The sequence below is a fragment of a genome, unplaced genomic scaffold, assembly GCF_019419815.1.
Source record: "Pyrus x bretschneideri cultivar Hongxiangsu unplaced genomic scaffold, Pyrus_bretschneideri_v1 Contig10, whole genome shotgun sequence".
NCBI lineage: Eukaryota > Viridiplantae > Streptophyta > Magnoliopsida > Rosales > Rosaceae > Pyrus > Pyrus x bretschneideri.
The window spans coordinates 1,870,451-1,888,939 of NW_025999391.1; the positions used below are offsets into that span (position 1 = coordinate 1,870,451).

Genomic DNA, 18,489 nt, shown 5'->3' on the forward strand with positions numbered 1-18,489 from the left:
ATATACATACATAATGCGAAACAGTTGTGAACATACTAACCCCCAAGTTTTAATAATGAAAACTACTAGCATAATAAGTGATAGGTTTACTGAAAACCCTAGCATGCCAAAAACATCTCAAAAGACATATCGCGAAAAAACATCGTGAAAATCAAAATATCAATCATCTCACAGATCGTCTCGTAAGCGCGGTATGCTGCTAGTAAGATCATTGAATAAGTATAACTCCCGGCCCTATACCAGCACCGTGGTCTCTACGCTCGTAGTCAGAGATTACCGACTCTCGGCCTAATGCCTGCTCCATGTCCCTTAGCCCGTAGCTAGGGATTATTTCTCTCGGCCTAACTGCCAACACCAGATCCTCGCCCCAGGCAGCATAGTGTCCTCTAGGTACGCACAAATAGTTACGCCTCTCATAAATAACCACTTCATAGTGTAAAGTCATCCATCGTCTATACTATAAAGAGGGGTTTCTAAACATGTTCTAACATCCTATCGTCATCCATTAGATAGTTTACCAGTTCATGGTTTTTATAGAAAATACAATATATTAAAATATAGTTCCAATAGGCCAACAATTAATTCCTTACAAAATAATGAGACGATAATCAACATTTCAATAAACATGCTTAACATAAAATCAATCCATAAACTCGTAAGGCATGCTTTTCATTTATGCAATTAAACTATGAAATCATGTAATTTTAGAAAGGGTCCACTCACAGTACTCAGCTGCCAAAGAGCCATGTAATTAGCGAAGACAGAAACGCCACAATTAATTGCACCTAAGCATATAAAGGGTACATTTAGTCAAACTCTACTCAAACGACTTATTTTGGAAAAACGAACATCGAAAATGGGTTCAGGACGTCGAAATAAGCCTAAGAGGGTTTAAGACGAAAACCCGAAAAAGTCAATTTTGACCGTGGACCGGTTAAAGTCAAAGTCAACGCTGACCGTTGACTGAGTCAACGGGTCAAATAGTCAAACCGGGTCAAAGGGTCTTGGGCTTAGGGTTTGGATCTGGATTAGGGCTTAGGTCCTAAAGCTCAAGGGTTTAGGGTTTTGCTACACAGGCCGATGGCCCTAGTTTTCCCAAGGCCTGAAAGCCTGTTTTGAAAGGGTTTAGGGGGATCGAGCTCAAGCCCTTAACAGAAAATGGCCCAAAGGGCCCTATTTGGTTTCAAACAATTTAACTAAAATTAAAATAAAAAGGAAAAGGGTTTGGGTTGGGCTTGGCAGGAAAGGTCCAAAGGCCTTGGGTTTGGTGGGTCACCGGATTCCAAGGAAGGTGAAGGTTGGATTTCGGCCGGAGAATTCCCAAGCTCTGATGGAGCTCAAAACTCAACCAAAACATGTCATTAAATATACCAAATTGAAGCCCCGAAGGTAAGGAATCGAAATATACCCTTGGTTCCCGTCATCGTGGTTGAAATTGGCCAGAAAACAGCCTGGAAGCTACAGGTGTCCGCCGGAAATGAGGTAAGATTCAAATGGATATAACTTCTTCAATACGCAACGAAATTGGGTGAAACAGAAAGGAAAGTTGTAGTACTCGACGACACGAAGAGATTGATACCTGCACGCCGGCCAATTCACCATGATTTGGCCGGAAATTGCCTCGAAAGGGGCGGTGCTAGCCGGAAAACTGAGAAAGTATCCCCGAACTGGTTCTTCTCGGTTTTGACATCCAAAGCAAGTACAAAGGAGTTAAATTTCAACCAGTGACGAGGGAAAGACGATCAAAAGGGTTTAGAACTTACCATCGTGACTGGAATTCGAGAAAAGACTTTGAAGCTCATCCTCCATACCGGAGCTTGGTAAGTCTTTCGCCTTCGTCGGGTTTCAATGATGCAGGAAGGGAGCTCAAGGATGGTGGTGTTGTTTGTTGGTGAGAAAAACCCTCTGAGGGGACTGAGATGGAGAGAGCCAATAGGGAGAGAGAGTTAAGGGACGGTGAGACAGAGAGTGACAGAGAAACGGCGAGAGTGAGAGACATGGAGATCGGGAAAAGAGAGAGAATGAGAGTTGGGTGTTTGCCATGTGGCAGTGTAGAGGAGAAGAGAAATTGAGATAAAGGGTCTGGATTAGATTAGGATAAGGGACCAAAAAGTAACTTTCAAAAACCTTTTTGGGGAAAAAAAATATGAAATTTGCAAAATAATTGGGGGTGGGGGTGTAACATTCACTTTCCTCATTCCTCCTCCGCCTCTTTCCTTGATACGTGCTTCCTCCTTCGCCTCTGTCCTAAAATTGAAATTATGAATCCGTATAAACAATCCTCAGGGAAGACATCTTCCTAATATGCTTCGCCACAGGCTGTTGTATTGAAGCTGGAAGATGGGACGGGTCTTCTCTTCCCCCCACAATCTGAAAATGCCTAATAAAGAGTGAACACTGCCAATCTCTTGATAACTATGAACTTACATAAATTTAGCTTCCAAGCATCTCTTATCTTTTGAACATTGAGCAATTAAACACTCTCAATCTTTTGATAACTATGAACACTGCCAATTTCTATAAATCTATCTTCAATAATTTATGTTTTTTGTATGTATACATTACCAAAATATTTAAAGCACTCGCAGCAACGTGTGGGGCACTTTTGCTAGTGATTATTATGAAACGAATTATTATAGGAGACTACATGATTTTTGGAGTTTTTTTTATATTAATTTGTGAATTAAATGATAAATTAAGTAAATGAAATATTAAAAATTAATAAAAGAATGTTTGATCAAAAGCCTAAAAACTATAACAATTAATATTATGGTCTACTGGTATTTTTCTACTAAACCCATGATATTGATGGTTAGAAAAAAAAAAAAAAAAAAAAGCCACAAGCTATAGATGTTTGATATAAAAAATTCAAAATTGAACCACCTATATCAAAACGCCTCTTATAAATTACTTGGAAAGCCAAAGCATTACAACAACAAAGACTAATACGAGGAATCCCTCGGCCACAAGGCTTACAAACAACTTAAAAGATGAGAATACAAACAATAAGAAGAGCTCAAATTCTTAATTTTTCATTTCTAACTTTTTTTTTTTTTGGGCTACTCCAACCTGTAGTTCCTCCCGACTTGATGGTCTTGACATCTTGAGCATACAGCAGGCTGATCCCACACTTTTTCACCTCTAATCTGAAAAGGGTGGTGACTTTCGCGGTGAACTCAAAACAGGCCTCAGTGACAAGTTTGTAAAAAAAAGTGGAGCGATTTAAATTTGCTTCCTCTCCAAGTGCAAGCGCACTATACCACACAAATATGTGACCAAATTCCGAATAAGCAACCATTCCCCCATTTTCATTAAAAGGATAATGGGAAGGATAAATGGTTTTATGGCTTTCACCACTATTAGTTTTAAAATTGCAATTTTAAAACTAATAGAGAACAATATAGTATAGTTATTATAGTTATTATTGAACAATAATAACTATATTCATGAACAAATTTTAAAACTAATGACTATAATAATAATAATAACTATAATAACCCACTATATAATAACTATAATAATCCACTAGTTATTATAGTTATTATTAGTATATTCATGAATAATAATGACCAATAGTGGGTTATTATAGTTATTATTAGTATATTCATGAATATACTAGTGGATGTTTTTATAATAACTATATAGTTATTATAGTATAGTTATTATGGTTTTATGGCTTTCACCACTATTAGTTTTAAAAGCCACTATTAGTATAGCTCTCCATGATAATGGGAAGGATAGATGGTTTTATAAGCAAACATCTGATCTTTATAATAACTATATTCATGGAGAACAATAGATAGAGCAAAACCCAAAAACTCTGTACAATACCAATTTCGAGGAAGCTTGATAGTTATCGAAGATCCTTCATTTTGATGGCAGAACCAATTTGGAATTTCATTTCCTGCACATACAGTGCTAACTAAAGTCCGAGCAGAGTCGGTGCTACCTAAAGTCCGACAGCAGGTACGGATAGATGAAGTCATTTCCTGTAACATCGATGCATGGAAATCCAGTAAATTATACAACACGTGAAAAATGGCATGAAGGAGATATGAAAGTGTGTGCGTGCGTGGGTGAGAGAGAGACCATGACAATTTCTTCTTCTTTATGTTGCTGAGTTTTCAATGGCCCAGTTGCCACTCGCATAATTCTTAACTGTGTGTCAGCCATTATATTGGTCATTATATTGGTCCTTGCATTTTCATCCAAGTTCGGGCAACCAACAAAGTTAAAACGCCCTCGAAACAATTCATATTTATCCCAAGCTTGTGTGAGTGAATTTCTTGAACTTGAAACTGTCTTCAAGTTCGGGCAGCCACTTGCTTCAAGACAACATAGCACTGGGAGCTCTGGTAAGAATTCTAGACTTGAGCACTCTCCCAGATTCAGCCACCTAAGCTTGTCAAGATCTTTAAAATAAGAAGGAATTCGAACCAATCTTTCACAGCCAATCAGCACTATATGTTCAATTTTTTTTACTGCGAGAGAGATCTGGAACTTCATTCAGATGCATGCAAAAACTTAGGTCAATCACTTTTAAGTTCCCAAGATTCTGTAACAAATTAAAGAAAAATGGAAAGAAGAAAATTATTGACTTCGGCCGAATAGGTTTCCAGAGGCACCATAGTTTATACAAAGAACAAAAGTTAGCATATATATACTTCAATAAAAAAAACATAGAAAAAAGAAGAGGAAGCATATATATACCTGGTTTTTACACCAAAGTTCTGCCCCAACAAAGCTGCCGGGCATTCGAAGCTCAACAAGATTTTGTGGAGAAAAATTTGATGGAAGAGATTTTGCCAGTAAAGATACCTGAGAGAATTGGGAAGAGACCGAAGACCTTGAGAAAGGTCCAGAATCTTCTTATGAGGCAATAGCTACAGGTGCACATATGCTCATTAAGCTTCAGTTTCGTAGTGAAATTTCTGGGATTTTGGTTCATGTTTTTATTTTAGGTGCTTGGATATAATGTTTATATTTCTGTGATTGAAGGATTACATGGATTTCGAATGATTCATTGGACATAGTCATTTTAGTTTCAGTTATTACATTACATTTGCTCATTTCGTGGATTATATCTTTATGTTAGAAACAAATCTGAGCTTCTTGTCAAAATATGAATTCATTCTTTTAAATCCGTATTATATCTAAATGAAGTCTCTGTCTCTTTTATCTTTAATAAAAAAGAAGAGAAAATTCCAGTCCTTCTACCACAAATTTAAGTCAATGTTACTAGGAAGCAAATTTTTCTGAGTTCAGTCCTGGCTTGCAAACCATGGCCGATTGGTTCTTAAAGATATTTAAGCTTAGTCGCTTAATACACAAGGGTTGTTTTTAAGCTTAGTCGCCAATTTGAATGCTCTTCATCATGTCTTTTATTTTGGTGGCAGTTAGGTGTCATTCATATGAAGTGTGTGCCGGTTGATCCAGATGCTCACTAAAGCAGCCGAGGGTATTGATATCAGTTAATGTAGATGGCGTTTATGGTTGATTGCTGGTGGGGAATAGTAGAGGGACACGCTCCACAGGAGTATGATTGGAATGGATACAAGAGGCTCTTTCAGATGGTGTGTGAGCTTAAGCTAAAGTGACAAGTCTGTTTTATATAAATACGTTCTTGCAATTGCAGAAGATTTTTCCTCTCAGTGGGCATATAAACAACATATGTGGTTAATTGTTTTGCCATCTTTGTGGTCATTTTTATTCTTTCCATGCATGTTTTTGGTAACAATTTGACAACTGATTGTAGAAACTTTTGTCTTTGTATGTTGATGCTGATGCTTCTTAATAGTGGTGGTGCCATGCATGTTCTTGGTAAAATTAATAGAGTACATCCGTAATTTGGAATAGTTCTTTTCTAAATTGGCAGGAATTTTTTCAGTTGAGGAATTTTTTCACCCCAGCATCAACAAATTTCAACATATATAAAAAAAGTGATATTCTTTTCAACATATTTGTATAAATTCGTTCATGCACTTGAAATTTTATGTTGATTAGTGTATGTTTTCATAATTAGATCATATCAAGCTCCATTCATGCTCACTACTATTCCTAAGAGCCCGTCTTCTGTCAATGGCGACAATGGAGGCTAAGCTTGAAGCCAAACCAGAAAATTGAAGAGAGTTCTGAATCTCTTCTCAAATACAAGGTAATTAAAACTGAAAAAAAAAAAATTATGAGCACCAATAACAAAAGATTATGACTTTCACATGTTTATAACATCTTCTAGTTCTCTCCTAAAGTTGAAATTATGAATCCTTATAAACAATCCTCAGGCCACAGGCATTTGTATTGAAGTTGGAAGATGGGACGGGTCTTCTCATCCCCTCACAATTTGAAAATGCCTCTCAATTGAATAGAGTAAACACTGCCAATCTTTTGATATGTTTTCTGTATGTATATATTACTTGGAGAGCCAATGCGTTTCAACAACAAAGACTAATACTAGGAATCCCTCGGCCACAAAGCTTACAAACAGCTTAAAAGATGAGAATACAAACAATAAGAGCAGCTCAAATTCTAAAATTTTCATTTCTAACTTTTTATTTTTGGCTACTCCAACCTGTATTTCCTCCTGACTTGATGGTCTCGACATCTTCAGCATACAGAAGGCTGATCCCACACTTTTTCACCTTTATTCTGAAAAAGGCGGTGACTTTCGCGGTGAACTCAAAACAGGCCTCAGTGACAAGTTTGTAAAATGAATTGGAGCGATTTAAGTTTGCTCCCTCTCCATGTGCAAGCGCACTATACCACACAAATACGTGACCGAATTCCGAATAAACAAATTCGCTCCCTCTCCCTTTTCCATTAAAAGGATAATGGGAAGGATAAATGGTTTTATGGCTTTCACCACTATTAGTTTTAAAATTGCACGAGCATCCAAGCATCAGATATTTATAATATCCACAGTGGCAAGGGAGAACAACAGATAGAGCAAAACCCAAAAAATCTGTACAATACCAATTTCGAGGAAGCTTGATAGTTATCGAATATCCTTCATTTTGATGGCGGAACCAATTTGGAATTTCATTTCCTGCACATGCAGTGCTAACTAAAGTCCGAGCAGAGACGGTGCTGCCTAAAGTCCGACAGCAGGTAGGGATAGATGAAGTCATTTCCTGTAACATCGATGCATGGAAATCCAGTAAATTATTCAACACGTGAAAAAATGGCATAAAGGAGATATGAAAGTGTGTGCGTGGGTGAGAGAGGGAGAGAGAGACCATGACAAGCTCTTCTTCTTTACGTTGCTGAGTTTTCAATGGCCCAGTTGCCACTCGCATAATTCTTAACTGTGTGTCAGCCATTATATTGGTCCTTGCATTTTCATCCAAGTTTGGGCAATCAACAAAGTTAAAACGCCCTCGAAACAATTCATATTTATCCCAAGCTTGTGTGAGTGAATTTCTTGAACTTGAAACTGTCTTCAGTGAAGTGCAGCCCCTTGCTTCAAGACAACATAGCATTGGGAGCTCCGGTAAGAATTCTAGACTTAAGCACTTTCCCAGATTCAGCCATCTAAGCTTGTCAAGATCTTTAAAATAAGAAGGAATTCGAAGCAATCTATCACACCCAAAAAGCACTATATGCTCAATTTTTTTACTGCGAGAGAGATCTGGAACTTCAGTCAGATGCACGCAAAAACTTAGTTCAATCACTTTTAAGTTCCCAAGATTCTGTAACAAATTAAAGAAAAATGGAAAGAAGAACATTATTGACTTCGGCCGAATAGGTTTCCAGAGGCACCATAGTTCATACGAAGAACAAAAGTTAGCATATATATACTTCTATAAAAAAAACATAGAAAAAAGAAGAGGAAGCATATATATACCTGGTTTTTACTCCAAAGTTCTGCCCCAACAAAGCTGCCGGGCATTCGAAGCTCAACAAGATTTTGTGGAGAAAAATTTGATGGAAGAGATTTCAACGGGTATCCCTGCCAGTAAAGATACCTGAGAGAATTGGGAAGAGACTGAAGACCTTGAGAAAGGTCCAGATTGTTGTTTTTCAACTTGTCAAAGAGATCAGCAACATAAACCTGTTGCGTCAATTTTCCACCAAACTTAAAGAAACCCTTGTACATGAGCCTTAGACGAGAATCATGAATTATCAACAATCTTAAATTAGACATCTTCTTGAAGGGTCATCCACATAATTCCAACCGTGTAATGTTAGACGTGTCAAAGGATATGCATCGAACTGTTGAAGTTCCCTGGAAATCAAGAGAAAATAGTATAATGAGAATAAATGTACAACAAAGATTACTAAAAACTACTTTTGTTGACATATGCTTATACAAAATGAGTTTCCATGGTCCCGTCATAGAAAGTTCATGATTTTTGGTTCTTACCGTATCATTCTCCAGCACTTGATAGACATCATCAGCATCCCACAACCTATTACGTTTTCCTGGCTTGTCCTTGCATTGTTCGCAGACAATTGTCCGGCCCATTTCTTGCAGCAAATCATGCATCTCTAAGAAATTCGTCTTTGAAATTGATATGAGAGACTTGTCAATGAGATTTTGGATTCCCTTCACAGAGAAACCCCGAATATCTAATATTCTTTTTGCATAATAAACATCTGCCCCTTTCAGAAAGCATGCAATGTCAAGAAAGCATTCCTTCTCATTTTCTTCTAATCCATCATAACTAAGTCTCAACACATTCTGAATTTTTTCGCTAGGAAATTTTTTCAATCTGTTCAATTCTTCATCCCAGTCTTCTTCTGTATTGCAGTGACGGAATAAGGCACCCAAAGTTTTAAGAGCCAATGGAATGCCTTGAATATAATCTATCACCTTTCTTGAAAACTCTGTATAAACTGTCGTAGGAGACTTATTTTTCAGAGCATGCAAATGAAAGAGCTGAAGAGCGCCATCATGTTTCAATCCCTTGACCTCGTAAATTTTGTCATCAACCACCTTTTCATTGAGTAAGCTCCTATCTCGAGTTGTTATAATGATTCTACTTCCGACACCAAACTGAAGATCATCTCCAACTAGAAGTTCTAATTGCCTTGAATCATTCACGTCGTCAAGAACAATGAGTACCTTTGTACGACGGAGCCTCTTTTTAAGAGCCTCTGGTCCTATAGATGGAGTGTTAATATATATTTTTTCATCATCCAAAATCTCACGGAGAAGTTTATTTCGTAAGTTATATATTCCATCTTTTGCTTCGGAATTTTCTCCAACATTTGGAAGAAAACAACAAGCTTCAAACTTGGAAGAGAGTCGGTGATATACAACATCAGCAAGGGTGGTCTTGCCAATACCACCCATGCCCCAAATACCTACAATGCAAAAATCCGGTGAATCAAGGCATAGTAACGATTCAATTTGCTCAACTTTGGTTTCAATTTCAACTAGGCCCTTTAAATTACTTCAGCTTTTGCAATCCAATTTGTTCAATATATCTTGGACAAGTTTCTCAATGGAATCGGCCTCTGTCCTGGAAAATATAAATAATCACGAAGGAAAAATAGTTACCAAGTCCTGCATTAATGAATCTTGTTTGAAACAAATGGTCACAAATAAAAAATCCTGCAAGAGGTGCAAAGTTAGTTACCCTGCTTTGTTTGAATTGTCATAACCAGATAGGTTGGCAGCTTTCTCCAAAGCATCCCTCCACTTAACCACCTTGTCCATACAGTCCTCGAAACGTTTTTCAAGCTCGGCAAATGCATCTACATAACTCCCCTGTTGTTTTCGTACATCCTGTGGACTGATGTCGTAAAAAAAGGGTATAACAAACTGTCCACCCCTTTCCTTGCATCCTAGTATATGGACGAGTTCATCCAGACACCATGTGGAAGAAGCGTAGTTTTTTGAGAAAATGATCACCGAAAGCTTTGATTTCTCAATAGCTTCTAGAAGGGCAGGTCTGATTTCATCCCCTCTCTCAAGTTTGTCATCTATGTAGGTGTCAAGTTTCTTTCGATCTAAAGCAGCACGAAGGTGGCTGGTGAAATTGTTGCGGGTGTCCTCACCTCTGAAACTAAGAAACACATCATACTTTCTTGGAGGTGACGAGATAGCAGCAGCAGACGAAGAGGAAGAAGCCATACTAATAACCTGCAAACCCCACTATTTATATTTCATAACCTGCAAATCCATCCATTTATATTTTTCATAACCCGCAATCCGGATCTATTTCATAACATATACACACATGTATATTCATAAGGGGTCCGTTAACTATGACAAAATATGAAATTATTTATTTAATTAAGCCAAAATCCCCTATATACAACTGACATACATCTCAGTTAGAATCTACCCTGAACGCACCCGGGGTCACTGAATTCGAATCTCCTTCACCAACATAATCACTTCTATCAACAACACACAAAAAAAAAAATATGAAAAAAGAAAAAAAAAATCAACGTTTCTATCTTGGTGAGCTTTATAAACATTCTGAAGGATCAAAAAGTCACCACAAATTAACAATCGCTATACAATATTATAAGAGAAGACTATAATTATATGGTAATTAATTTGTGTAATTAAGTAAGTGAGATTACCTCTGAATCAAGAAAGATATTGATTAGGAAATATTAGGATCTAGAGATATCTAAAATGAAAGACTCATCGAGTTGAAGCTTCTCCAGAACCCTGATGGAAATAATCCAGCGCAAGAGAGAGAGAGATAGAAAGAAACAAGTTGGATGAGAGATCATGTTATACGCAACTTGACTTGCTTGGGTCGTTGATTTACCCAGGTGCAGGACAAGTCTAATCATGCATGCTCACTTTTGCTTTTGACAAAAGATTTGCTTTTGGCAAAAGATCTATAGTGCTTACTTTTGCAAATTTATCTATGGTGCTCCATTTTGCAAATTTTCTTCTAACCGTTAGGCCATCTTTAATGGGAAGGGATAAAGGTTTGAAACTAAAAAATAATCTGATTTGTTTAAAATTTCATCTTCAATTGCTGATCAGGTTATTATTTTATGAAGCTTACAGGCCATTATTTGGCCAAAGGTGCATTAGGTTGGTCAAATATAGCCCTTTCTTAGCCCATTTTTGGAACTAAGCTCCTTAATTGCAATTATTAATTCAAATTCAACGGTTAGATTTGAAAACATTCAAGGTTGTTTAATTTTTTTTTTTTTTAACAAACGATAGTATCTACACTAAGGGGAGTGGGGTGAGCTTAGCCTCACAATAGACTAGAAATAATGTAGTTCAAATTCGCCTTTGGTGAGAATTGAACCTAAGACATCTTAATTACAAGTGAAGATGAATATCATGAGATTGTAGTACTAAATGACAAAGGTCGTTTAATTAAATTAATCAATAAATTTAAAGTATAAACGTAAAACTAGTAAATTATTGAGGAAGTTATGTTTAGCTTATTCGGTTAGAGATAATATATAAGTATGGACTGACATTGTTCATTTAAAAATAACTTTTTGCAAGGCTATAATTCTAGATGGGGATGTGTTTAGCCTTTTCGGTTAGAGATGACATTAGAGCATCTACAATGGAACTCCCTATTTAGGGACTCCCACCACCACTTTTAAAAACCCATTTAGGAACTTAAAGGCATCTTTGTGTCTTTAAAGAATATTGCCTCTAATGGAAGAGTCCCTATAGAAGGATTCTTAAATTTGAGGTTTTTACGATTTTATGTGATAATTTGATTAGGTACAATTTCTATTTTTGTGTTAACTTTTTTTTAATTAATTTAACATTACGTTGTCGTAAAATATTTTTGTAAACATTTTGACCAAAAAAACATTCAAATTCTAACTAGTTGGATACATGGCTCTTTGTAATGATTTCGTTGAACACTTGTGGAATGTACGGAAAGTGGATAATTAAATAATTTGCAATTCAATTTTTCATGCTTTCAATAAGTAATTAGAAATATTATTGTAATGTTACTAGTTAACTCTTGTTGATTAAGTACGTAATTTATGTTTTGTAATTTGTAATTTGAAATGAATAAAAGAATTAACAAGTTCATACAGATTTAACTATTAAATTAGTTATAAATATAAATATATATATATATATATATAATAGTTAGTTGGACTTGGAGCTTACTTAAACCTGCCATTGATGAATAAAATAAATTAACGAACTAAGGAAAATAAATTGTATAATTTAGAGAAATGAGTATAGAACGTGAAAGCATATAAAATTGTAAGGCAAAATAAGCAAACAAGAAGAAAAGGGATGGAAGTCGCGGTCAGGTTGCGCCAAATAATTGTGCAAAACAACAAGAAAAATAAAGCGACGGGCCCATTTGAATTGAAAAAGTACACGGTAAAGTCATAATTTGTGATTAAAAAAATGAATAAAGATAGCCCTTATGTGGTCCTCAAATGTGAAGAAAATTTTAAGAACTCTACTTAGTCCCTCTAATACAGGAATTGGAGCTCCACCTCATTAGAAGTCACATAATGCTCAAATTTAAGTACATACGGTGGTAGAGATTTCATTAGAAATGATGTTTGTATAAATAACATGTTGTCACACTTCTTAAGAATTACTCTAGTCATACTAATAGATAGGTGCAAACATGACCACAAAGTGATTCAACTATTAACATGATTAATGTCATGATTATATCGATTCATTTTAATCAAAATCACAATTTCAACATAGATTAGAATCTGGCCTAAAAAAATTCCGGGCTAGATCTCTTTTATTATCTCAATTATCCTCATTTTGACCCAACTGACATACATCTCAGTTAGAATCTACCCTGAACGCACCCGGGGTCACTGAATTCGAATCTCCTTCACCAACATAATCACTTCCATCAACAACATACACAACAACAACCAAAAAAAAAAAAAAAAATCAACTTTTCTATCTTGGTGAGCTTTATAAATATTCTGAAGGACCAAAAAGTCACCACAAATTAACAGTCGCTGTACAATATTATAAGAGAAGACTATAATTATATGGTAATTAATTTGTGTAATTAAGTAAGTTACCTCTGAATCAAAAAAGATATTGATTAGGAAATATTAGGATCTTGAGATATCTAAAATGAAAGACTCATCAAGTTGAAGCTTCTCCAGAACCCTGATGGACATAATCCAGCGCAAGAGAGAGGGATAGAAAGAAACAAGTTGGATGAGAGATCATGTAGTACCCAACTTGACTTGCTTGGGTCGTCGATTTACCCAGGTGCAGGACAAGTCTAATCATGCATGCTCACTTTTGCTTTTGACAAAAGATTTGCTTTTGGCAAAAGATCCATAGTGCTTACTTTTGCAAATTTATCTATGGTGCTCCATTTTGCAAATTTTCTTCTAACCGTTGGGCCATCTTTAATGGGAAGGGAAAGGTTTGAAACTACAAAATAATCTGATTTGTTTAAAATTTCATCTTCAATTGCTGTTCAGGTTATAATTTTATGAAGCTGACAGGCCATTATTTGGCCAAAGATGCATTAGGTTGGCCAAATATAGCCCCTTTTTAGCCCATTTTTAGAACTAAGCTTCTTAATTGCAACTATTAATTCAAATTCAAAGGTTAGATTTAAAAACATTCAAGGTTGTTTAATTTTTTTTTTTAACAAACGATAGTATCTACACTAAGGGAAGTGGGGTGAGCTTAGCCTCACAATAGGCTAGTAATACTATAGTTCAAATTCGCCTTTGGTGAGAATTGAACCTAAGACATCTTAATTACAAGTGAAGATGAATATCATGAGATTGTAGTACTAAGTGACAAAGGTCATTTAATTAAATTAATCAATAAATTTAAAGTATAAATGTAAAACTAATAAATTATTGAGGAAGTTATGTTTAGCTTATTCGGTTAGAGATAATATATAAGTATGGACTGACACTGTTCATTTAAAAATAACTTTTTGCAAGACTATACTTCTAGATGGGGAAGTGTTTAGCATTTTCGGTTAGAGATGACATTAGAGCATCTATAATGGAACTCCCTATTTAGGGACTCCCACCACCACTTTTAAAAACTCATTTAGGAACTTAAAGGCATCTTCGTGTCTTTAAAGAATATTGCTTCTAATGGAAGAGTCCCTATAGAAGGATTCTTAAATTTGAGGTTTTTACGATTTTATGTGATAATTTGATTAGGTACAATTTCTATTTTTGTGTTAACTTTTTTTTAATTAATTTAACATTACGTTGTCGTAAAATATTTTTGTAAACATTTTGACCAAAAAAACATTTAAATTCTACTAGTTGGATACATGGCTCTTTGTAATGATTTCGTTGAACACTTGTGGAATGGACGGCGAGTGGATAATTAAATAATTTGCAAATCAATTTTTCATGCTTCCAATAAGTACTTAGAAATATTATTGTAATGTTACTAGTTAACTCTTGTTGATTAAGTACGTAATTTATGTTTTGTAATTTGGAATTTGAAATGAGTAAAAGAATTAATAAGTTCATACAGATTTAACTATTAAATTAGTTATAATATATATATATATATATAATAATTAGTTGGACTTGGAGCTTACTTAAACCTGCCATTGATGAATAAAATAAATTAACAAACTAAGGAAAATAAATTGTATAATTTGGAGAAATGAGTATAGAACGTGAAAGCATATAAAATTGGAAGGCAAAATAAGCAAACAAGAAGAAAAGGGATGGAAGTCGCGGTCAGGTTGCGCCAAATAATTGTGCAAAACAACAAGAAAAATAAAGCGATGAGCCCATTTGAATTGAAAAAGTACATGGTAAAGTCAGAATTTGTGATTAAAAAAATGAATAAAGATAGCCCTTATGTGGTCCTCAAATGTGAAGAGAATTTTAAGAACTCTACTTTGTCCCTCTAATACAGGAATTGGAGCTCCGCCTCATTAGAAGTCACATAATGCTCAAATTTAAGTACATACGATGGTAGAGATTCCATTAGAAATGATGTTTGTATAAATAACATGTTGTCACACTTCTTAAGAATTACTCTAGTCATACTAATAGATTGGTGCGAACATGACCACAAAGTGATTCAATTATTGACGTGATTAATGTCATGATAATATCGATTCATTTTAATCAAAATCACAATTTCAGCATGGATTAGAGTCTGGCCTAAATAAATTCCGGGCTAGATCTCTTTTATTATCTCAATTATCCTCATTTTGACCCAACTTGACCACTAGATTACATCAACCCAAAGCTAATTATACCGGATGACGTCAAATTTACGCACAATCATGAAGGATACGTTTCCTTCACGACTAATCTTAGACCTTCAAATTTTAGAAGTTGGCATGTATTTGTTCTATCAACTAACATGGGATCTAGTGAGTTATCTACTCAAATCCATCCTAGGCACCGAAGGAGGCCTAGATGTTTTGTAACACAGTCGTGCAATATATTTGTGTATATACAAGAAGTTTCTACAAAACTAGTCTCACCAGTAATCACGACAAGAGCAATTGCCGTCAATGAAGTGGTGAAAGACCTTCGAATCTCCTACAATTATCTCTCTCTTGGTGATCTCTGAAATCTTCTTTGCAACGCTATGGCATTCTTCACAGATTCTCGTGTTCTTCCTAACAACAACGGGGTGTCTGATTTCTGTGGAGATCAAACCAAAACAAATTGCCAATCTTACACTGTGACTCTCTGCGGAATTTGCTCTCTTTCTCTTCAAATCCAACGGTCTGAACTTGGTGATACTGTTAACATATTTATCTTCCCCTATCTTCCTCAGAATCAAATCTAAAACAGCATAAATCATGTAGGTTTCAATGTGGGTCGTATCTTGGTTGATGAATCTGTAAGGCCTACATTTGGTCTCAACAAAGCTGCACGCGACAGTTTTCCGGAGTCCTCTTTGCTTCATATGAGATTTAAGCCGTTCTACATCTTCCCACCTCCCAGCTTCAGAATACATATTCGCAAGCAAGATATAACACCCCGTATTATCATGTTCCGAGGACAAAATATGCTCAGCAGCAAGTTCAGCTAACTCTATGTTTCTGTTGTTTCTACTAGCTGTCAGTAATGACCCCCAAATTCTGGCTGTGGGCAGCAGCGACATTTCCTCGATAAAAATCTTGGCACGGTCAAGATTACCTGTTCGACCAAGAAGATCGATCATACAACCACAGTGCTCTATTCCAGGATCAATACCATAGTCTCTTTTCATCGAGCTATAGTATTTCCAACCCTCGTCAACCATGCCAGAAACACTACACGCCATTAACAAGGAAACAAATGTGCTCTCATTAGGCTGAATGCCATTTTCTCTCATTTTGGAGAAAAACTCGATGGATATTCTCCCAAACCCATGAATTGCATAAGCCATAATTATAGTGTTCCACGAACTGGTATCCCTGAATATCATCCTATCAAAAACTTCTCGCGCCGTCTCCAGATACCCACATTTTGCATACATGTAAACAGTTGCATTCAAGATTAATGTATTTGAGTTGTGCTCCAATTTTGTGATACAACCATGAATTTGCTTCCGCTCCCCAATGGATGCTACTTCACAATAGGCAGGTATGATGCTTGAAAATGTAATTGCATCCGGTTCAAGCGGTTCATTCAAGAGATCCCAAAATAATTCCAAGGCTTCCCTGTTATGTCCACTTTGTACATATGCAGAAATCATGCTATTCCACGATATCAAGTTCTTTTCAATTAGCTGATCAAATATACGTTCTGCCAAATTTATCCTGCCGCAGGCACCATACAAATCGATCAGTGCAGTTTCAAATACAATATGAGGGAGAAAACCTCGTCTAATGGCATAGCCATGGATTGATTTACCTTCCAATAGGGCTCCTAGTTGTGTGCAAGAGGGAAGAAAATTAATCATTGTGATAGCATCAGGAATCAACTTATCTGCCTCTTGCATTTTTTTCAAGCAAGAAAGTGACTCAAGCGGCTGAGCATTTAGAGTATACCCATGTATCATTGCATTCCAAACCACAACATTCTTGGTGCAAATCTCATCAAACAACCTCTCTGCATAGTCCACTCTACCACATTTGTGGTACATGTCGATAAGCGAGGTGTGCACCATGACATCTGATTCAAGCATACATTTAAGAACCTGGCAATGGATTTCCTTCCCGGGTTGGAGAAAGCAATCAATAGCACAAGCGTTAAGACCGCCAATCATACTGAATCTATCAGGCTTCATGCCGAGCACCTGCATTTCCTGAAAACAAACCATAGCCCTCCAACCATCCCCAACAGCAGCATACCCGCCAATCATAGAATTCCAAGAAACCAAGTCTTTAACAGGCATTTCGTCAAACACTCTCTCTGCATACTCTATGCAACCAAGTTTTCCATACGCAGCACAAAGCGAGTTACCGATATAAACATCCAAATCCAACCCGACCTTAAACAACTTCCCATGAACCTTTTGTCCTTCATCCAACGACAACAACCCACCACAAGCCTTGATCACAAATGGGTAGGTATAATTATCGGCTCGAACACCTTCACTTTGCATCCTATGATAAAAACCAACCGCCTCCCGGAACAACCCGTTATCAGTGAGACCTCTAATCATAACATTCCAGTAATACGTATCTGAATGGGACATTTTCTCAAACACCCGGAGTGCATCCTCCATGGACCCAGATTCCACATGATCTTGAAGAGCCTGTTTGAGCGCATAGTTGTTGAGGGGTTCAATCGAGGTGCTCGGATTCTCCGATAGTTTTCGGATTCCACGAACCAACTTAGGAAACTTCGGCTGGTCGGAGCTTTGGTTTGCTTTCGGCTCAGCGGCTCGTTTTCGTAAAAGGCTCGGTGGCGGGGAGGTGGAGTTGTAGAGGTAAGAGCTGTGACTGTGAGCGAGACTTGCAGCCATTTTTGAATGGCTTCAGGGATTAGGCGGCGCTGGGAAAATAGCCGTTCCAACTCATTACTCAACAGACAAAAACAAAAGGGGTACACACTCTGTCTTCCTCCTCCTCCGCGGGTTTTGAATGATAGGTATTTCTGACAACTTTTAAACTGTCGATATATGCAATCGTTAACGGGCTGGGGCAGCTCGAATCTTTTGAGCCCAGCTATTTTAAGCCCAAAGAGTAGTCGTAGTTAAGCTAGAACATCTGAGTGAGAATAACGACTTACATGACACGAGTAAACTGTCACGCGACATTCTTTGCCAATGAAATAAGGATATGGAGACAAAACTTTATACGTCTTCATTATAATGGCATGGGGACGCCACCACGGTGTGTACCTGTGTCATGTATGTCTTTCTCCCAAGTGAGGGCAGTATAAAAGATTAATTTTGCTAAATTGGTTACACCAAGACACGTCTTAGAGACTAAATTCGATTGCAGATATAATTACTAAGCTAAGGTTTTCAGCGGTTGAATCACTCATTTCCTTCTACAATGGTGAACTATAGTCATTATGATGTAACGAGAATTGCTTGTTTCTACGATTGTTGATAATAGTATTTTGTTTTCACTCTAGCTACATAAAATATTTATTAACATTGAAAACAAACTTCCTTAAGTAACTCTTCTAAACGAGTTAGCTTCTTTAGAC

General features: G+C 36.6%; 3 protein-coding genes and 1 long non-coding RNA gene across 14 annotated transcripts; all 4 read right to left on the minus strand.

The window, feature by feature from the left end:
• Positions 1-2,899: 2,899 nt before the first annotated feature.
• LOC125468121 (disease resistance-like protein DSC1) lies at positions 2,900-9,292 on the minus strand. The gene is made up of 6 exons (XM_048564990.1): positions 8,322-9,292; positions 8,233-8,238; positions 7,841-8,153; positions 7,233-7,685; positions 6,860-7,127; positions 2,900-3,354 (listed from the first exon to the last, which is right to left on the minus strand). The coding sequence occupies exons 1-6, from the start codon at positions 9,290-9,292 to the stop codon at positions 3,017-3,019; spliced, it is 2,349 nt and encodes a 782-aa protein (XP_048420947.1). The 3' UTR covers positions 2,900-3,016.
• On the minus strand, positions 3,880-4,189 carry LOC125468751. The gene is made up of 2 exons (XR_007251168.1): positions 4,090-4,189; positions 3,880-3,989 (listed from the first exon to the last, which is right to left on the minus strand). It is a non-coding gene; the product is annotated as an uncharacterized LOC125468751 (long non-coding RNA).
• Positions 9,220-10,871, minus strand: LOC125468140 (disease resistance protein RUN1-like). 11 transcript variants are annotated; one of them, XM_048565038.1, is made up of 4 exons: positions 10,534-10,871; positions 9,579-10,084; positions 9,394-9,461; positions 9,220-9,303 (listed from the first exon to the last, which is right to left on the minus strand). In XM_048565038.1, the coding sequence occupies exons 2-3, from the start codon at positions 10,073-10,075 to the stop codon at positions 9,395-9,397; spliced, it is 564 nt and encodes a 187-aa protein (XP_048420995.1). In that variant the 5' UTR covers positions 10,076-10,084; positions 10,534-10,871; the 3' UTR covers positions 9,220-9,303; position 9,394. The 11 variants fall into 11 exon arrangements, with proteins under 11 accessions (XP_048420995.1, XP_048420987.1, XP_048420976.1 ...); XM_048565030.1 differs by lacking the exon at positions 9,220-9,303 and adding an exon at positions 10,272-10,344 and having other exon boundaries at positions 9,319-9,461; positions 10,534-10,870; XM_048565019.1 differs by lacking the exon at positions 9,220-9,303 and adding an exon at positions 10,272-10,344 and having other exon boundaries at positions 9,319-9,461; positions 9,579-10,114; positions 10,534-10,870.
• Positions 10,872-15,150: 4,279 nt separating this feature from the next.
• On the minus strand, positions 15,151-17,910 carry LOC103946593 (pentatricopeptide repeat-containing protein At4g35130, chloroplastic). The gene has a single exon (XM_009357321.3). It carries the CDS (start codon positions 17,795-17,797, stop codon positions 15,374-15,376), a length of 2,424 nt encoding a protein of 807 aa, XP_009355596.2. The 5' UTR covers positions 17,798-17,910; the 3' UTR covers positions 15,151-15,373.
• Between the last annotated feature and the right edge of the window lie 579 nt (positions 17,911-18,489).

What these genes read in the sequence shown, in the direction of transcription:
- LOC125468121 (XM_048564990.1), bottom strand. Translation starts at nt 9,292, where the DNA reads ATGGGTGGTATTGGCAAGACCACCCTTGCTGATGTTGTATATCACCGA. An exon ending in AACTTTGGAGTAAAAACCAG is followed by an intron (nt 7,686 to 7,840) that starts GTATATATATGC and finishes AATTTGTTACAG; the next exon opens with AATCTTGGGAACTTAAAAGT. An exon ending in CAATTTTAAAACTAATAGTG is followed by an intron (nt 3,355 to 6,859) that starts GTGAAAGCCATA and finishes AAACTAATAGTG; the next exon opens with GTGAAAGCCATAAAACCATT.
- LOC125468140 (XM_048565038.1), bottom strand. Translation starts at nt 10,075, where the DNA reads ATGGCTTCTTCCTCTTCGTCTGCTGCTGCTATCTCGTCACCTCCAAGA. An exon ending in GACAATTCAAACAAAGCAGG is followed by an intron (nt 9,462 to 9,578) that starts GTAACTAACTTT and finishes TATATTTTCCAG; the next exon opens with GACAGAGGCCGATTCCATTG.
- LOC103946593 (XM_009357321.3), bottom strand. Translation starts at nt 17,797, where the DNA reads ATGGCTGCAAGTCTCGCTCACAGTCACAGCTCTTACCTCTACAACTCC.